This window comes from Scyliorhinus canicula, chromosome 16, assembly GCF_902713615.1.
Source record: "Scyliorhinus canicula chromosome 16, sScyCan1.1, whole genome shotgun sequence".
Taxonomy (NCBI): domain Eukaryota; kingdom Metazoa; phylum Chordata; class Chondrichthyes; order Carcharhiniformes; family Scyliorhinidae; genus Scyliorhinus; species Scyliorhinus canicula.
Window position 1 is genome coordinate 8515021 of NC_052161.1, and position 19514 is coordinate 8534534.

General features: G+C 50.0%; 1 protein-coding gene across 2 annotated transcripts in view; it reads right to left on the bottom strand.

Moving 5' to 3' along the window:
- Nucleotides 1–19514, bottom strand: part of crtac1b (cartilage acidic protein 1b) — a 373155-nt gene that overhangs the window by 243799 nt on the left and 109842 nt on the right. For both annotated transcript variants that reach the window (XM_038773324.1, XM_038773323.1), the window contains exon 3: nucleotides 15547–15743. In XM_038773324.1, coding sequence (XP_038629252.1) covers nucleotides 15547–15743 — 197 coding nt within the window. The remainder of the gene's footprint in view (nucleotides 1–15546; nucleotides 15744–19514) is intronic.

Sequence of the window (19514 nt, forward strand, 5' to 3'; positions counted from 1 at the left end):
TTGCCACATTATGGATTCAAGTAACACTATTAGATGCTCACCTGGGAATGGTTATTGCATTGTTTCACCGGCCCCTGAAGAAGAGTCTGGGTACTTTCCATCAGGAGAGAGATAGGAATGGGGGATTGGGGGGGAACACAATACATACATTTCCCAGTCATCATTAGAGATCCGGGCCCTGATCCCAGCCTGGACGGTTGTGTTGGGTCTGTTTGGAGTCTAGAACAGCGGACTTCAGTCAGCCTACCTGCCATCAATTATAAACTGTGACCCGTTAAATGATGAATCCTCAAGGAAGCAGGAACTTCCAGCTTTGGGAGTCTCTGCTTGCTGCCGATTGTTAGTTCTGGTTGGACATATCTCTCCCCTCACACGTTTATCATTGGTCACCTGACAAACCCATCCTTTTCTGCTCCAATTCATTGACCAATGGGGAAGTGAATTGGCCTTGCTTCTCAGAGGCTTTGTTGCCTGATTGGGTGATTCTTGGCTTTCAATCAGATGGCCTTTTACCCCATTGTTGTTTCAATCTACTCCCCTCTGCCCCCCCCCCCCCCCCCCCCCCACACCATGATCACTCTCTTGCGTTGCTCATAGCAGATTGCCGAAGATTTCTGGAGACTCCTAGACGATCTGTCCCCTCTCCATCACAGACTGTTACAGGGGGATTGCCTCTAGAAATATCGTGCAAGACCAGCACCTGGGTCACAATGGTCACAGATTCTTGGTGAAGATGCAGTGGGAGATTTATTTCCTTTGTTTGCAAGATGTGGGCATCATCAAGGCCAGCATTCATTGCTAATCCTTAACTGCCCTTGGGAAGATGGTGGTGTGCTGCCTTCTTGAGCCGTTGCTGTCCTTATGGTGTAGGTACACCCACAGTGCTGTTAGGGAGGGAATTCCAGGATTTTGACCCAGTGACAGTGAGTGAACGGCGATAAGTTTCAAATCGGGATGGCGTGTGGCTCGCAGATGGTGGTGTTCCCACGTGTCTGCTGCCCTTGTACTTCTAGAAGGTGGAGGCCATGGGTTTGGAAGGTGTTGTCGAGGGAGTCTTGGTGAGTTGCTGCAGTGTATCTTGCTGATGGTAGAGTAATGAGTGAATCTGAGCAAAGTCAAGGCCAGATTGATTTGGATAGATCCGGACATGAATTACTCAGAGTATTTAATGTTTTCAAACAAGTCTATATTAAAAGATAAGATACAGCCTACATTTGCTTGGCAACATTACAGCTGACATGAAGTTAAGACTTGGTGGAAATCGAAGGCACAAAACCACAGCTGACTCTGGGTTGCCAACTCCCCAAGGTTAATTCAAGTCTCCAGGAAATGAAGATTAATCCCTATGTAACTACTGTGAGCAACCCAGGAGCGAAAGATCAGAGCGGTTTCAGAATTTATTTGAACAAAATCGTTTCTTAATGATAGAAATATTGAATATGGAGGGAAACGTTGTTTGGTTGAGAGTGAAGCGTTATCCAATTGGTTAATGAAGAGTATAGTTGCTCTCCGATTGGCTGTGAGAAGGAAGGGGGAGCTTTCACAATGTAATATGGACAATAGTTTAATAATACAGATGTCAGCACTAATAGCATTGTATTGAAATGATGGATTCTGGGTGATCAAGGCTAATTATTAGGTCAATTAGATTTCTCTAGGAGAATACTAAAGTGTCAGATTAATGAAATTCAATAAGCTTCAAAGGATCTGTGAAGAACTATCGGAAGTTTGGGTACAATGAGGTAGATTTTAATATTGCGTGATGCATGTGATAGGACTTTTGTAAAGAACAACGAAAGGGGTCCACACCAAAATGGGAGAAAAACAAAACTCACTTACTTCCACAGGGATCCGTGCTCGGGCCACTGTTGTTTGTGATATATATAAATGATCTGGACAAAGGTATAGGTGGTCTGATTAGCAAGTTTGCAGATGATACTAAGATTGGTGGAGTTGCAGATAGCGAGGAGGACTGTCAGAGAATACAGCAAAATATAGATAGATTGGAGAGTTGGGCAGAGAAATGGCAGATGGAGTTCAATCCAGGCAAAAGCGAGGTGATGCATTTTGGAAGATCTAATTCAAGAGCGGACTATATGGTCAATGGAAGAGTCCTGGGGAAAATTGATGTACAGAGAGATCTGAGAGTTCAGGTCCATTGTACCCTGAAGGTGGCAACGCAGGTCGATAGAGTGGTGAAGAAGGTATACAGCATGCTTGCCTTCATCGGATGGGGTATTGAATACAAGAGTCGGCAGGTTATGTTACAGTTGTATAGGACTTTGGTTCGGCCACATTTGGAATACTGCGTGCAGTTCTGGTCGCCACATTACCAGAAGGATGTGGATGCTTTAGAGAGGGTGCAGAGGAGGTTCACCAGGATGCTGCCTGGTATGGAGGGTGCTAGCTATGAAGAAAGGTTGAGTAGATTAGGATTGTTTTCGTTGGAAAGACGGAGGTTGAGGGGGTCCTGATTGAGGTCTACAAAATTCTGAGAGGTATGGACAGGGTGGATAGCAACAAGCTTTTTCCAAGAGTGGGAGTGTCAATTACAAGGGGTCACGATTTCAAGATGAGAGGGGAAAGTTTAAGGGAGATGTGTGTGGAAAGTTTTTTTACGCAGAGGGTGGTGGGTGCCTGGAACGCTTTGCCAGTGGAGGTGGTAGAGGCGGGCACAATAGCATCATTTAAGATGCATCTGGACAGATATATAAACGGGCGGGGAACAGAGGGAAGTAGATCCTTGGAAAATAGGCGACAGGTTTAGATAAAGGATCTGGATCGGCGCAGGCTGGGAGGGCTACAGGGTGTGTTCCTGTGCTGTTATTTGTTCTTAATTATTATTTACGCCTCAGTATATCCCTACTGGGTCTTCTCTAGTTGGTGCCTGACTGGCTGGCTCTATTTATACAAAGGCACATGAACTGTGTTAAGGTCCCCCGCTCCCCTATCAGGGGAGCTCATATTCTGCAGACTCCACAGGGTAGCGGATCATCCCTACCCTCTGAGACCTCGTGAGACCCGTGCAGATTCTGGTTTAGCATACTGGGCTAAATCACTGGCTTTGAAAGCAGACCAAGGCAAGCCAGCAGCGCGGGTTCAATTCCCGTACCAGCCTCCCCGAACAGGCGAATGTGGCGACCAGGGGCTTTTCACAGTAACTTCATTTGAAGCCTACTTGTGACAATAAGCAATTTTAATTTCATTTTTTTCATTTTATTTCAGATTCTAACAAGCGCATTAATTGGCGGGCAACGTACAAAGTCAAAATTGACCCCACTGTCTCCAAACTCCCCATGATTCCTACCTCAAACCTATATTACTTCCTAAATTGCACTAACCTGACGCTGTGTCTGCAATGGAAATAAACATTGGGGCAGATTAAAATGAGTTGCATTACTTATTTGCTCGATTGTATAACGTGCTGTGTGGCACTACCCCACATGCGAGACAGGATTGATTTCAATCTGATCGTCATCTGTCCAGCAACTCAAGACTGGGTGTCCACGAGGCTCTGTAGGTCATCAGCAGCAACAGAATTGTACTCAACCACAATCTGCATGGCCCGGCACATCCCCCACTCTGCCCTTATCATCAAATTAGGGGACCAACCCCGAGTCCAATGAATATTGCAGGAGGGCATGTCAGGAGCAACAGCAGGCATTCCTGAAAATGAGGTGCAGCCTGGAGAAGCTGTCAGACAGCTTACGCAGCAAGTAACAGACAGAGCTAAGCACTGCCACGACCAAGGGATCAGATCTAAGCTCCGCAGTCCAGCCGTGAATGGTGGTGGACAATTAAACAACTCACTGGAGGAGGAGACTTCACAAATAACCCCATCCTCAATGATGGAGGAGCCCAGGAGCATCAGTGCAAAATACATAAATGGAAAGTGCTGGATAACCTCAGCAGGTCTGACAGCATCTGTGCAGCATCCTGCTGGATGGGCGGGGTGGGGGGGGGGGGCCTCATTCTGCTGGATCGGGGGGGGGGGGGGCTCATCCTGCTGTATCGAGGGGGGGGGGTGGAGGGGGCCTCATCCTGCTGTATCGGGGGGGGGGATGGAGGGGGCCTCATCCTGCTGGATCGGGGGTGGGGGGGTGGGGGGGGCCTCATCCTGCTGGATGGGGGGGGGGGATCATCCTGCTGTATCGGGGGGGGATGGAGGGGGCCTCATCCTGCTGGATCGGGGGGGGGGGTGGGGGGGGCCTCATCCTGCTGGATGGGCAGGGTGGGGGGGGGATCATCCTGCTGTATCGGGGGGGTGGGTGGAGGGGGCCTCATCCTGCTGGATCGGGGGGGGGGGGGGTGGGGGGGGCCTCATCCTGCTGGATCGGGAGGGGTGGGGTGGGGGGGGCCTCATCCTGCTGGATGGGCAGGGTGGGGGGGGAATCATCCTGCGGTATCGGGGGGGGGGGGGGCCTCATCCTGCTGGATCGGGGGGGGGGGGGGTGGGGGGGGCCTCATCCTGCTGGATGGGCAGGGTGGGGGGGGGAATCATCCTGCTGTATCGGGGGGGGGGGGGGGAGGCCTCATCCTGCTGGATGGGCGGGGTGGGGGGGGCCTCATCCTGCTGTATCGGGGGGGGGGGAGGCCTCATCCTGCTGGATGGGCGGGGTGGGGGGGGCCTCGTTGTGCTGGATTGGGGGGATGGGGGGGACCTCATTGTGCTGCATTCCCGGTGTGGGGGGGCTTCCCATCGTGTGCCTGGGGAGGGAGGGGATGTATAAACAACTCACCCTTTGAACAGAACCAGCTGCCATATTCTGGTCAGTGTTCACTAACACACTAAAAAGCTTTGGAGCGTTTAAGCAGCTTTGCAGTGTGTTACTGACTGGGGGAGCTGGACATGCTGGACGGGTGGGTGGGTAGGTGGGTCGGGGAATCCAGGTGGGTGGGTAGGTGGGTCGGGGAGTCCAGGTGGGTGGGTAGGTGGGTTGGGGAGTCCGGGTGGGTGGGTAGGTGGGTCGGGGAGTCCAGGTGGGTGGGTAGGTGGGTCGGAGAGTCCGGGTGGGTGGGTAGGTGGGTCAGGGAGTCCTCAGGTCAGGTTGGGAAGGGGTTGTCAGGTCGGAGGGTGGTTTGGTTGGGTCAGGGGAAATTGTGGGGTCAGAAGAGGAGTTGGGGATCAATGTCGGTAGTCAGGGGACGCTATCAGAGTGTCCATTGTACAGTTACACAAGATTTTGGATGAGTAGTTTCCTGTTCAGCATTCCCTCTGTAACCATCCAGGTAGATAATCTGGGCCAGTCCAAAGTCTTTGAATCGAACCTCGAGGTGAACCCCATGGAGTAATTATACTGTGATGTCCACAGGGCCTCAGCGTGCATCTTGGATGGTACGTCTGGTCTCTGGAATCTGAGCTATTAGGGCAGGTGGACAACATATTTGTCAAAGAAAGACTCTTAAAGGGAGAGAGAGAAGTGTGAGATGGAGAGGTTTAGAAAGCACCAGAGCCTGAGGCCTTGGCAGGTAAAGCCACTGCTGCCAATGGTGGAGCGAATGCTATCAGCAATTTACAAGATGCATTGTTCCCAGAGGGTCACAGAGCTGGAGTACAAAGAACAAAGAACAAAGAAAAGTACAGCACAGGAACAGGCCCTTCGGCCCTCCAAGCCTGTGCTGACCATGATGCCTGTCCAAACTAAAATCTTCTGCACTTCCTGGGTCCATATCCCTCTATTCCCATCCTATTCATGTATTTGTCAAGATGCCCCTTAAATGTCATTATCGTCCCTGCTTCCACCACCTCCTCCGGCAGCGAGTTCCAGGCACCCACTACCCTCTGTGTAAAAAACTTGCCTCGTACATCTCCTCTAAACCTTGCCCCTCGCACCTTAAACCTATGCCCCCTAGTTATTGACCCCTCTACCCTGGGAGAAAGCCTCTGACTATCCACCCTGTCTATGCCCCTCATAATTTTGTAGACCTCTATCAGGTTGCCCCTCAACCTCCGTCGTTCCAGTGAGAACAAACCAAGTTTATTTAACCTCTCCTCATAGCTAATGCCCTCCACACCAGGCAACATCCTGGTAATCTCTTCTGCACCCTCTCTAAAGCCTCCACATCCTTCTGGTAGTGTGGCGACCAGAATTGAACACTATACTCCAAGTGTGGCCTAACTAAGGTTCTATACAGCTGCAATATGACTTGCCAATTTTTATACTCAATGCCCCGGCCAATGAAGGCAAGCATGCCGTATGCCTTCTTGACTACCTTCTCCACCTGTGTTGCCCCTTTCAGTGACCTGTGGACCTGTACACCTAGATCTCTCTGACTGTCAATACTCTTGAGGGTTCTACCATTCACTGTATATTCCCTACCTGCATTAGACCTTCCAAAATGTATTACCTCACATTTGTCCGGATTAAACTTCATCTGCCATCTCTCCGCCCAAGTCTCCAAACGATCTAAATCCTGCTGCATCCTCTAACAGTCCTCATCGCTATCCGTAATTCCACCAACCTTTGTGTCGTCTGCAAACTTACTAATCAGACCAGTTACATTTTCCTCCAAATCACTATGAACACCAAAGTCATGATGCACTATCAATTACGACGAGACGAGAGTAGAGAGTAATCGAGACTTTTATACGCAGAGATGTGTAGCCTCCCGCAGCTGCTGCCGAAATGGCTGCAGCTCGGAGAGCCCACACATTTATACTCCGCCTACTGGGCGGAGCCAGCAGGCAGGGATCTACCCCCGCACCTGTAGTACAGGAGCCTTACTGTAATACACCTCATATGCGATATATACAACAGTAGTGACGATCACAGATCCCAGCACTGATCCCTACGGAACACCACTAGTCACAGCCCTCCAATCTGAAAAGCACCTTCCATTGCTACTCTCTGCCTTCCATGACCTAGCCAGTTCTGTATCCATCTTGCCAGCTCACTCCTGATCCCGTGTGACTTCACCTTTTGTACCAGTCTGCTATTAGGGACCTTGTCAAAGGCCTTACTGAAGTCCATATAGACAACATCCACTGCCCTACCTGCATCAATCATCTTTGTGACCTCCTCGAAAAACTCTATCAAGTTAGTGAGACACGACCTCCTCTTCACAAAACTGTGCTGCCTCTCGCTCATCCGTCCATTCGCTTCCAAATGGGAGTAGATCCTGTCTCGAAGAATTCTCTCCAGTAATTTCCCGACCACTGACGTAAGGCTCACCGGCCTGTATTTCCCTAGATTATCCTTGCTCCCCTTCTTAAACAAAGGAACAACATTGGCTATTCTCCAGTCCTCCAGGACATAAACCTGAAGACAGTGAGGATCCAAAGATTTCTGTCAAGGCCTCAGCAATTTCCTCTCTAGCCTCCTTCAGTATTCTGGGGTAGATCCCATCAGGCCCTGGGGGCTTATCTACCTTAATATTTTTAAAGATGCCCGACACCTCATCTTTTTGGATCTCAATGTGAACTAGGCTATTTATACACCCTTCTCCAGAATCAACATCCACAAATTCCTTCTCTTTGGTAAATACTGATGCAAAGTATTAATTTAGTACCTCGCCCATTTCCTTTGGCTCCACACGTAGATTCCCTCGCCTGTCCTTCAGTGGGCCAACCCTTCCCCTGGCTACCCTCTTGCTTTTTATGTACATGTAAAAAGCCTTGGGATTTTCCTTAACCCTATTTGCCAATGACTTTTCCTGACCCCTTCTAGCCCTCCTGACTCCTTGCTTAAGTTCCTTGCTATTTTCCTTATATTCCACACAGTCTTCATCTGTTTCCAGCCTTCTAGCCCTGACAAATGCCTCCTTTTTCTTTTTGATGACGCCGACAATATCCCTTGTTATCCAAGGTTCCCGAAATTTGCCGTATTTATCCTTCTTCCGCACAGGAACATGCCGGTCCTGAATTCCTTTCAACTGACATTTCAAAGCCTCCCACATGTCAGATGTTGATTTTCCCTCAAACATCCGCCCCCAATCTAGGTTCTTCACTTCCTGCCTAATATTGTTATAATTAGCCTTCCCCCAATTTAGCACATTCACCCTAGGACCACTCTTATCCTTGTCCACCAGCACTTTAAAACTTACTGAATTGTGGTCACTGTTCCCGAAATGGTCCCCTACTGAAACTTCTACCACCTGGCCGGGCTCATTCCCCAATACCAGGTCCATTCCCCAATACCAGGTCCAGTACAGTCCCTTCCCTAGTTGGACTATCTACATATTGTTTTAAGAAGCCCTCCTGGATGCTCCTTACAAACTCTGCCCCGTCTAAGCCCCTAGCGCTAAGTGAGTCCCAGTCAATATTGGGGAAGTTGAAGTCTCCCATCACAACAACCCTGTTGCTTTTACTCCTTTCCAGAATCTGTCTACCTATCTGCTCCTCTATCTCCCGCTGCCTGTTGGGAGGACTGTAGTAAACCCCCAACATTGTGACTGCACCCTTCTTTTTCCTGATCTCTACCCATATAGCCTCGCTGCCCTCTGAGGTGTCGTCCCACAGCACAGCTGTGATATTCTCCCTAACCAGTAGCGCAACTCCTCCACCCCTTTTACATCGCCCTTTATCCCACCTCAAACATCTAAATCCTGGAACGTTTAGCTGCCAATCCTGTCCTTCCCTCAACCAGGTCTCTGTAATGGCAACAACATTATAGTTCCAAGTACTAATCCAAGCTCTAAGTTCACCTGCCTTACCGGTTATACTTCTTGCATTAAAACATATGCACTTCAGGCCACCATAGAACATAGAACATAGAACAGTACAGCACAGAACAGGCCCTTCGGCCCTCGATGTTGTGCCGAGCCAGGATCACCCTACTCAAACCCACCCTATATCCGTAACCCAATAATCCCCCCACTAACCTAACACTACGGGCAATTTAGCATGGCCAATCCACCCAACCCACACATCTTTGGACTGTGGGAGGAAACCGGAGCACCCGGAGGAAACCCACGCAGACACGGGGAGGATGTGCAGACTCCGCACAGACAGTGACCCAAGCCGGAATTGAACCTGGGACCCTGGAGCTGTGAAGTGATTGTGCTATCCACAATGCTACCGTGCTACCAGTCCCACTGTTTTCAGCAAAATCTCCCTGTCTGCTCTTCCTCAGAGCCATACTGGCCCTATTTCCTAGTTCTCCCTCAATTTGTTTTACCTTTGTTCAGTGTTCCCAGAGGGTTACAGAGCTGGAGGAGCCCAGTGTTCCCAGAGGGTTACAGAGCTGAAGGATTGCAGTGTTCCCAGAGGGTTACAGAGCTGAAGGATTGCAGTGTTCCCAGAGGGTTACAGAGCTGGAGGAACCCAGTGCTCCCAGAGGGTTACAGAGCTGGCAGAACACACTGTTCCCAGAGGGTTACAGAGCTGGCAGAACACAGTGTTCCCAGAGGGACACAGAGCTGGCAGAACACAGTGTTCCCAGAGGGACACAGAGCTGGCAGAACACAGTGTTCCCAGAGGGTTACAGAGCTGGAGGAACCCAGTGTTCCCAGAGGGTTACAGAGCTGAAGGATTGCAGTGTTCCCAGAGGGTTACAGAGCTGGAGGAACCCAGTGTTCCCAGAGGGTTACAGAGCTGGAGGAGCCCAGTGTTCCCAGAGGGTTACAGAGCTGGCAGAACACAGTGTTCCCAGAGGGTCACAGAGCTGGCAGAGTCCAGTGTTCCCAGAGGGTTACAGAGCTGGAGGAACCCAGTGTTCCCAGAGGATTACAGAGCTGGCAGAACACAGTGTTCCCAGAGGGTCACAGAGCTGGCAGAGTCCAGTGTTCCCAGAGGGTTACAGAGCTGGAGGAACCCAGTGTTCCCAGAGGGTTACAGAGCTGAAGGATTGCAGTGTTCCCATAGGGTTACAGAGCTGGAGGAACCCAGTGTTCCCAGAGGGTTACAGAGCTGAAGGATTGCAGTGTTCCCAGAGGGTTACAGAGCTGGAGGAACCCAGTGTTCCCAGAGGGTTACAGAGCTGGAGGAGCCCAGTGTTCCCAGAGGGTTACAGAGCTGGAGGAACCCAGTGTTCCCAGAGGGTTACAGAGCTGGAGGAGCCCAGTGTTCCCAGAGGGTCACAGAGCTGAAGGAGCCCAATGTTCCCAGAGGGTCACAGAGATGGAGGATCCCAGTGTTCCCAGAGGGTTACAGAGGTGAAGGATTGCAGTATTCCCAGATGGTCACAGAGCTGAAGGGGTCCAGTGTTCCCAGAGGGTTACAGAGCTGGAGGATGCTTTATGAGAACAAGGATGAAAATTTCAAAGTTGAAGTATTCCTGAAGTTCAGCAAAGGTCATTGTTTGGGCCAATCAATGGCCAGTGTGAATAGCAACACACCACAGTCCGCACATTTCTTGCTGAAAGTTAAAACCAGTGTAAGACCCCAGGTTGCTTTTTGGGAGGCCTGCTTCAGGCGGTAGTGCTCACCTGCCTGAATGTCTCTCTAACAGCAGCTGGGACATCGCATTGCACTGTCCCTGCTCCCTATGTGCAAAAAGCCAATGTCCGTTTTTGAGACCACGAAATGTGAAAGTACTAGTTGAAGATAGCCCCCATATCTTTTCTACTGACCATAGAACCACAGGAACCCAAAGTGCACAAGGAGACCATTTGGCCTATTGAGTCTGCACCGACTCTCGAAACATGTCCCTGGGAGGGAGCTAGAGGCAGGTTGCCTCACATCCTTTAAAAAATACTTGGATGATCAATTGGCAGGTCTTCACATTCAAGGCTATGGGCCAAGTGCTGGCAAATGGGATGAGGTGGGCAAGTCAGGGTCTCTCATGCGGCGGTGGGAACTCGATGGGCCGAAGGGCCTTTTCTGTCCTGTATTTTTCTGTGATTCTGTGAAGTGCACCCTACCTAGACCCACTTCCCCCACCCAATCCCTGTAGCCCCGTAATCCCACCTAACCTGCAGATCTTTGGACTGTGGGAGGAAACCGGAGCGCCCGGAGGAAACCCACGCACACACGGGGAGAAAGTACAAACTCCACACAGACAGTCACCCGAGGTCAGAATCGAACCCAGGTCCCCGGAGCAGTGAGGCAGCAATGTTACCCACTGTGCCACCATGCCGCCCCAAGCTTCCATTCCAGCTCTCCGACTATTGAACTCGATACCTAGTCCAAACCGATTCCTTGTGTGAATGACTGTGCCTTTTTGCTCTTCTCAATCCAGCTCCCTTGTACTGTCAGGTGTAGTAACCCCTAGATCGGGGACCACATCTACTGATTATAATTCATAATATTGCGCTCTCAATCGCTACAATTCCTCCAAATAAGCTCGCCAGTCATTTGTTCAATGCTAAATGTTTATGGACATGACAGAAAGAGGCTGTCAAATTAATATTGTCAAGTGTAATATTTCCAAATTGTTGTAAAGTGCCTTTACTGAGACTCTGGCCAAAGTGAATCAATTTATCCACTCACCACGTGACAAATGCATCAAATTCCGTTATAAAGTCATCAGACAACCATCCCTCGCTCTGCTAATCAGCACTTCGGGTAAGTAATTTAATGGGAAAGGGAATATTCCTGCTGGAAAACAATGGCTAATAGACGTCAAAAGGCTGCTAATTGTTATTGGCACCAAGTTGTCTCGATGTTGGGAGGTTGTAGCAACAATCCTCCCACAGCTCTCAAATGTCCTCTGTCTCGGACTCTGGCTCTAATAGAATTCTCTCCCTAGACGGAATGTCTTATACCGCACTGGCCTTTCTACAGCTCTCTTCCTTCCGTGTCCAGCTCCTCAATGCTTTCCATCACCTGCCTCACTCTTTCAATCGTTCCACGGCCAGCCTTTCCACTTATTATTATTTTTCTCTTTCGCTCTCCTCTCATTATGTTACATCGCAGGGCACATGGGACAACTGAATTTCCAATGGTGGTTTTAGTAACTTGCTGTTGTCTTGACCACTGATGTATTCTGATTGAAATATTAGCTTTTCACATTTCTCATTGGGATTTCAGTGAGCAATGGAAACCCAGCTTCTCGACCTCAGGTGGGCTGAGCTGAAAGAATCTATTGCTCTTTGCTGGGGAGGTTTGTGACGCCAGCTCAGCTATTCAATGGCCCCCTAGCTCCCCCACAACTCGGCACCGTGCCAAGAGCTTGCAACCATTTTGGTTGAATGGTCTTATTTCCGAGTACGAGGAACAACACGACCTACAACACTGCAAACTCAACCAAATGTCTTCTCTCACTCACTCCCTGGGCGGGATATTGCAGCCCTTCTCACTGGCAGGATCTCCCGGAGGTGACCCCCCACCCCCCCACCCACCCCACAACCCCCATGGTGGGTTCCCCGGCGATGGCGAGCGAGCCACGCAAAATGCCGTCGGCATTGGCAGGACCAGAACATCCTGGCGTCTGCCTCCACCACCAGGTGGCGGAGGGAGAGGCGGGGAGGTCTGGAAAAGCGGACTACCTATCTCTCTCTCTCCCTCTCCCCTCTTTCGTGCTTGGTCCCTCTCTTCCACTCTTTCCCTTCCTTTATCCCCCCCCTCCCCCCTCTCCTCCCCCCCTCCCCCCACAACATCTGCCTCAGAAATAACCTTTCGGAAGCTTAAACCTGTAGCGATCTCTGTATTTACATAATACATGATCAGACTAAGTTAAGCCAGTACAGGCAAATGAACACTAGATGGCCACACTATCAGGACCTATATAAATGTTTTCCCGCTCTTGCTTGGAGGAGTGTGTATCAGGACTGCAGAGAGAACAGAAGTGAGAAAGCTAGAGAGAAGAAGTTATTAGTTATCAGAGTTTTATATCAACTTATTCAATAGTTAATATTGTACAGTGTTGTTTCTTTGTTTTACTAGTTCAGTATTAAGTAAAAAGAACTCACAACATTATTTTATATTACTCAATAAATTACTTGATCATTACTGGAAGATTATGGCTATCATTTAACAACTCAGCTTGATTAAGAAAGTAATAAATATATTACATATCGTAATATAACAAAACTATATGGCCCTTCAGTACAGGAGTGCTAATGGATTCCGTACTGACGGAGATGACAGGGTAAATGGGTGACGAGTGACCCATTGACGAGTGACGAGTAAAGCAGTAGCAGGAGGACTATTGTTGTGCTGCCACTGGGGCAGATTGCTGGAGTAATGTGGATGGAGTTTGGAGGGAGGCTGCACTGTCTCTTCCTCCGTCCACCACTGAAATAATCCATTCCTCAGCTCACTCAAAACCCAACTCTCCAAATCCCTCCTGTCCAGTTGCAAACTTGTAAAAACATGACAGACAACTGGGGCGGGATTTTCCGACCCCCCTGCCAGGTCGGAGAATCGCCGGGGACCGGCATCAATCCCGCCCCCGCCATGTCCCGAATTCTCCGCCTCCAAAGATTCGGCGGGGGCAGGAATCTCGCTGCGCCAGTCGGCAGCCCCCCCCCCCCCCTCCCACGGCGATTCTCCGGCCCGCGATGAGCCGAATTCCGCCGCTGCCAACCCTCTCCCGCCGGCGTGGATCAAACCACCTACCTTACCGGCGGGAGCAGGCGGCGCGGGCGGGCTCCGGGGCCCTGGGGGGGGGCATGGGGTGATCTGGCCCCGGGGGGTGCCCCCACGATGGCCTGGCCCGCGATCGGGGCACACCGATCGGCGGGCGGGCCTGTGCCGTGGGGGCACTCTTTTCCTTCCGCCTTCGCCATGGTCTTCACCAAAGGCCTTTCCCGCCAGCCGGCGGAGCGCCAACCACTCCGGCGCGGGCCTAGCCCCTCAAAGTGAGGGCTTGGCCCCTAAAGGTGCGGAGTGGCTCACGCCACTCCATCACGCCGGGACCCCCCGCCTCGCCGGGTAGGGGAGAATCCCGGCCCTGATGTCGCCACTCACGGACTGATCTGCCTGGACTACTTAAAACACTATCGCGCTCTCGTCTGCTAAAACTGCTCACTAATCCAGGATCATCCTGGGATGCAAAGGATACACCCAACTACTTATTTCTACGGCAAACCCCTCTTCTTAAGCCCCTCTCCCCTATCCCCTTCACCCTCAACTCCAACTATAAGTTTGGAGATCTAATGGACTTCTTTGTTACGTAGGTCAGGATTATCCAATCCACTGCTTCTGCCTTATTCCTCCCTTCCAATAGCTCAAACTTCCTCTAAAATTCACCATGCCCCAGCCTTGAACATGGATCATTCACTCCTATCTCCCCTCCTGTCCTCTGTAAGCTCATCAAGTCCATGAAACCCATCTCCCATACGCTCAAACATCACACTAAACTGCTGCTCACCCAGTTTACCCCCATGGTACCCATGTTAGCGGGCATTGTTAACAGTCTCTCTTTAGTATTGTCCCTCTCAACAAGCAGATATAAAAACCAGGAGTAGGAGTGAGGGACGCAGCTTGAAGTTGCAACGCGCGAGGGGATGTACAGAGAGGGGCAATGGGCATATAGGGAGTGAGGAGGAAGAGCGATTTGCCTGCAGATGGCAGCTCAAAGCACTGGAGAGGTAGCACCAGCGGTGCCTTCATAAGATTCTCCAAATCCAGTGGCAGGAAAGACGGTCCAACAGCAGCGTCCTCTCCCAACACAACTGACCGAGCGAAGGTGCTGATCGCTCAAAACCAGCTCCACTGGGTGGGACATGATGTTTGTAGGCCTGACATCAGATCCCTGAAACAACCATGCTCCTCGGAATTCGGTGGCAGCGGGAGATTCCCAGGAAGAGAGTGGAAATGCATCGCCGAAGAAAATCCTTACAATCCTTCCCACAATCTTCCACGAGCTGCCTTCACTTGTACTGTGTATGTTACCAAGACCCTTCCTGCCATGGGTCTACGCTCAGAGGTGACACATCTCGGAAGCTGTTGACCAGCCTTTGTTGGGTCTTGTTTACTTCTTTACTCCGCATTACACCTGTGCTGACCGGACCTGGCAATGCCTGGGAACGTCTTCAATGGCACCACTCTCATCCCCACAGTGCAGAAGGGGGGCCATTCGGCACCAACCCAGTCTGCACCAACCTTCCAACAGAGCCCGACATGGGCCCACTCCCCCGCCCTATCCCTATAACTCCACCTAACCGGCACATCTTTGGACTGTGGGAGGAAACCGGAGCACCCGGAGGAAACCCACGCAGACACGGGGAGAAAGTGAAAACTTCACACAAACAGTCTCCCAAGGTCATAATTGAACCCGGGTTCCTGTCCCTGTGGGGCAACAGTGCTAACCATCGTGCCACCCTAGAAGTGTAAAATTAACAAAAGAACAATGAAATGTCACTTGAATAAACGAGAGGTGTCTCCTGTCCACTGTATCATTAACAGTTAATATTAACACTCATTCAAATGCAAATTAGATGAACGTATTTCAGAAAATAACATTTTGGGATGCCATGCATATCCAAGTAATTTGAAACATGACGTGTGCAGTCTAATAAAGGTGGAAAGAAACAGGATTCTGTGGGTGTGCAGTTTTCACAATCTCCATATTGGTTATTGCTCTCTGTTGTAGACCCATTGATAGAGATTAATTGCTGTGGTTAGTTCACAACTCCATTATTGTTGTATTATGAGACTACCAGGCTGATAGAAGGCAAACTGAATCAACCTTGGTTGTTTTGCTTTTATCAATCTCTATGTACCTGAAAAGGCATTATTGGTGTTGAGGAAGTATATTTCTTCTCTTCCGTCACCATCGATGTCACAGGCTGCCACACCAATAGCGTTGCCCTGGCGATCGCGGAGAGAGTAGTAAGGAGAGCTGCGCTCGTCAACCGCCATGTTCTGCAGCCTCTTTGTGACTTTGTCGTACTTAAGCACCAGGTTTGGACCATTGTACCTGGAGAAACACAAAACCCACCAAATGCATTAAGGTCGTGGCCAAATCAGAAATGCGAGTGAGCTGCCCCAACCACAACCACCCCAAGATCTCAGTGCCCGCTGCGACGCTGTCCCATGCAGCATATAAGATACCGAGCCTCGCCTGGTGTTGAGAGCAGAGATGGTGGATCTGGTCCTGCACCCACCCAGAGTGACCATCCGCAGGGTCCAGATTGTACATGGCCCATGTGGGGCATGTAGTTCATGCCAGCCATTTAATTACATCACAGCTGACCTGACTGAGGCCTCACCTCCACTTTCCGCCTGGCTCCCATCATCCTTATATCCCGCGTCAATCCAAATCTGTCAAAATCAGCCTTGAATGATTCAGCCTCCACTGCTCCCTGGAAGGGGAGGGGGGGGGGGGGGGGGGGGGGGGGGAGATAGTTCCAAATCGGGAATTGAACCCGCGCTGCTGGCATTGTTCTGCATTGTTTTGCATTACAAGCCAGCTGTTCAGCCCACTGTGCTAAACCAGTTCATGCCAGCTCTGTGCCCTCTCCCACAGCCTTGTCTGTACCTGGGGGTGATGGGGGAGGGGCGCTGGCGGTAGGGGGTGCCCGAAAAAGAGCTGATTTAGCACAGCGGGCTAAACAGCTGGCTTGTAATGCAGAACAATGCCAGCAGCGCGGGTTCAATTCCCGTACCGGCCTCCCCGAACAGGGGCCGAAATGTGGCGACTAGGGGCTTTTCACAGTAACCTCATTGAAGCCTACTTGTGACAATAAGCGACTATTATTATTATTAAATACCAAATACAGCCATGAGAGAAGAAATTCCTCCTCACTTCCACCTTAAAGAGGAGGCCCCTTTATTTTTAAATTGAGCCCCCCCCATTCTAGATTCCCCCACGAGGGGAAACATCGTCTCAGTACCCATCCTGCCAAACCCCTTCAGAATATGATACATTTCAATGCAGCCACCTTTCATTCTGCTAATCTCCAATGAGTACAGGCCCAACCTGCTCCACCATTCCTCATAAAATAAACCCCACGTCCTCGGGATCTGACCTGCTTCCAATGCAAGTGGGTCCGACCTTAAATAAAGAGACCAGATCTGCACACAGTACTATCGAGGCAGTCTCACCAACGCCCTGCACAGTTGTCCCAAGACAACTTGTAGTTGCCGCACGGTGGCAGTGGATAGCACTGTGGCTTCACAGTGTCAGGGTCCCAGGTTCGATTCCCCGCTGGGTCACTGTCTGTGCGGAGTCTGCACATCCTCCCCGTGTCTGCGTAGGTTTCCACCGGCTGCTCCGGTTTCCTCCCACAGTCCAAAGACATGCGGGTTAGGTAGATTGGCCATGCTAAATTGCCCTTAGTGTCCAAAATGGTTAGGAGTGGTTATAGGGTGGAAGTGAGGGCTTAAGTGGGTCGGTGCAGACTTGATGGGCCGAATGGCCTCCTTCTGCACTGTAATGTTCTATGCCTTTTTTTATGTTTCATCCCCGTTTGCAATAAAGGCCAACATTCTATTTGATTTCCTAATTAATTACTGTGCCTGCATGCCGACTTTTTAATGCACCAGAGCGCTCATCTCCCTCGGTAGTATAAAGTTTTGCAATCCCCCTCTATTTAAATAATATTCTGCTTTTCCATCCTTCCTGCCGCAGTGGACAGCCGCACATTTCCCCACATTACCCTCCATTTGCCAATCTTTTATCCACTCACCTAACCTACCTGTCTCTTTGTAACCTCCTCACAACTCGCCTTTCAACCTATCTTTGTTGGATTAGCATATTTGAAGGCGCTGGGGAAACCCAATGTTTCGATTAAACCCATCAGAAGGGTACGAGTCCCAAATTGATTTACTCCTTGCCCTCGTGCCCAGACAGATTGGCCATCTATCACCACAATTTATCCCACAACCAGCAGCAGAGAAAGAAACCACGTTATTACGATGGTCCTGGTCATGTTGCTGTGTGTGGGAGCTTGCTGTGCACAAATTGGCTGATTCTGCATTACACAGTGACGACATCGCCGAGTGCTGGATTGGCTGTAAAAGCACTTTGGCACTTACCGAAGCCATGGTAAGCACCACCTTTCCCTTCAAAGTGTTCAAATTCTTTGATAAATTAACCATGGGGTTGCTGGAACAAAATATAATGGTAGGGTTTAAAAAGAAAGGAGTGGGTGGATTTCAGTCAGGAAGGGGAAACGGAGCTGGTAGTTACAGAATCACAGGAAGAAAGCTGGTTTAAAAGAATAGGTTTTATGGGGCAGTGCAACCTGCCCAAAGCCAGATTGCTCAAAGCAATTGCTTGCTCTTTGTTCTTGTGTAAACGCCATCCTATTACCATTTTTATTGTCCCATTTATCCAATTTGGCGTTGCTCAATTAATTTACATTTTATTGTCATTAGGCATTTATCTTATTGCATATTTCAATATTTATATTTTAGAATGTTTTATTCTCAACAGAAATCAGTTAGTACAGTAATACATTCCACAGTTCAGACCTCGACCCTTTCCAGCTTGCCTTTTCAAAGTCAATACTTTCTGAGTCTTTGCAGTTTTGCTAACTGCGTGACGAATTTAAAATTGATCACATTTGTGCTCCCCAGTCACCAGCTCGGGATAAAAGGAAAGACCTGCGCCTTCGTAGCAGGTTCGGGCCGCCCCAAAGTGCTTTACAACCAATGCGTGCACAGCAAGCTCCCATAAGCGGAAATCACAACGGGATCATATCGGGCGGGATTTTCTGGCCATTCCCACTGGCGGGATCTCCCGCCGGCAATACCCCGCTGCCAATGGGAAACCACGGCGACAGCAGCAGGATGGGAAAATCCCGCCGTTGGCCAATGGCAGGCCACGCCGCGGAGGAGGGGGCACGGAAAACCCCACCCATAATCTCCGTTTTAGGGATGTCGGTTGAGGGATATATATTGGCCAGCACACTGGGAGGGTATTCCCCTTCTCTTATGGGATAGTCTGTCTATTTGAGAGGGCGAGCATGGCTTCAGTTTAACCCCTCATCTGAAAGACTGTACGCCTGTGATGCGCGATCAATACCTACTGAAACAAAGGAGTAGTCCGAATTGAAGGCTTTAATCAACAAGGTGTTTCCCCAGCAGCTCGAGTACAGAAAGAAGGCCGGCTACTGGGAAACACAGGTTCTTATACCCCGCCTCACTGGGCGGAGCTACCTTACGTTCTGACCAATGAAATGCAAACACTTGGGCCAATGAGCAGCGAGCCTTCTCCACCAATGGTAGCTCACACTCACAGGTACTGTAGTACATCTAGTCATACTACCACAGCCTGACAGAGCAGCACTCCCCCAGCACTGAGCTGGTGTGCCAGTATTGATGCCAGTGATGGGCTTTCAGAGGCGAGTGTGCCCAGTGAGCCACCGCTGACAATAACTGCCGGGATTATTCCCATATTAACTATCCCTATTCTTCCAATTTGGGGTTGCTGGTTCACCTTGCATTTCACCGTAACTCAGCATGTTTCATTGTTTCGATGTCTAAATGAAACATCACAAAAATGGAGGTTGTTCTGTGTGCGTGCAGTAAATCTCTTTGGTGCTGTTCCCACCCAGCTACCAATACTCCCACCGTGGAGTACCGTAACAGGAATCTCAATCACATGGGGTAAACTGGGATTGCACCTTTAATGATGCACCGGCAGCTGGCGGTAAATGAAAATTGTGGTCTGCACATTGCTTCCAGTATAGTCCTAATTGGGAGGACTAACCACACCAGGCTGTTTTGGGCCTGCTTTTCTGTT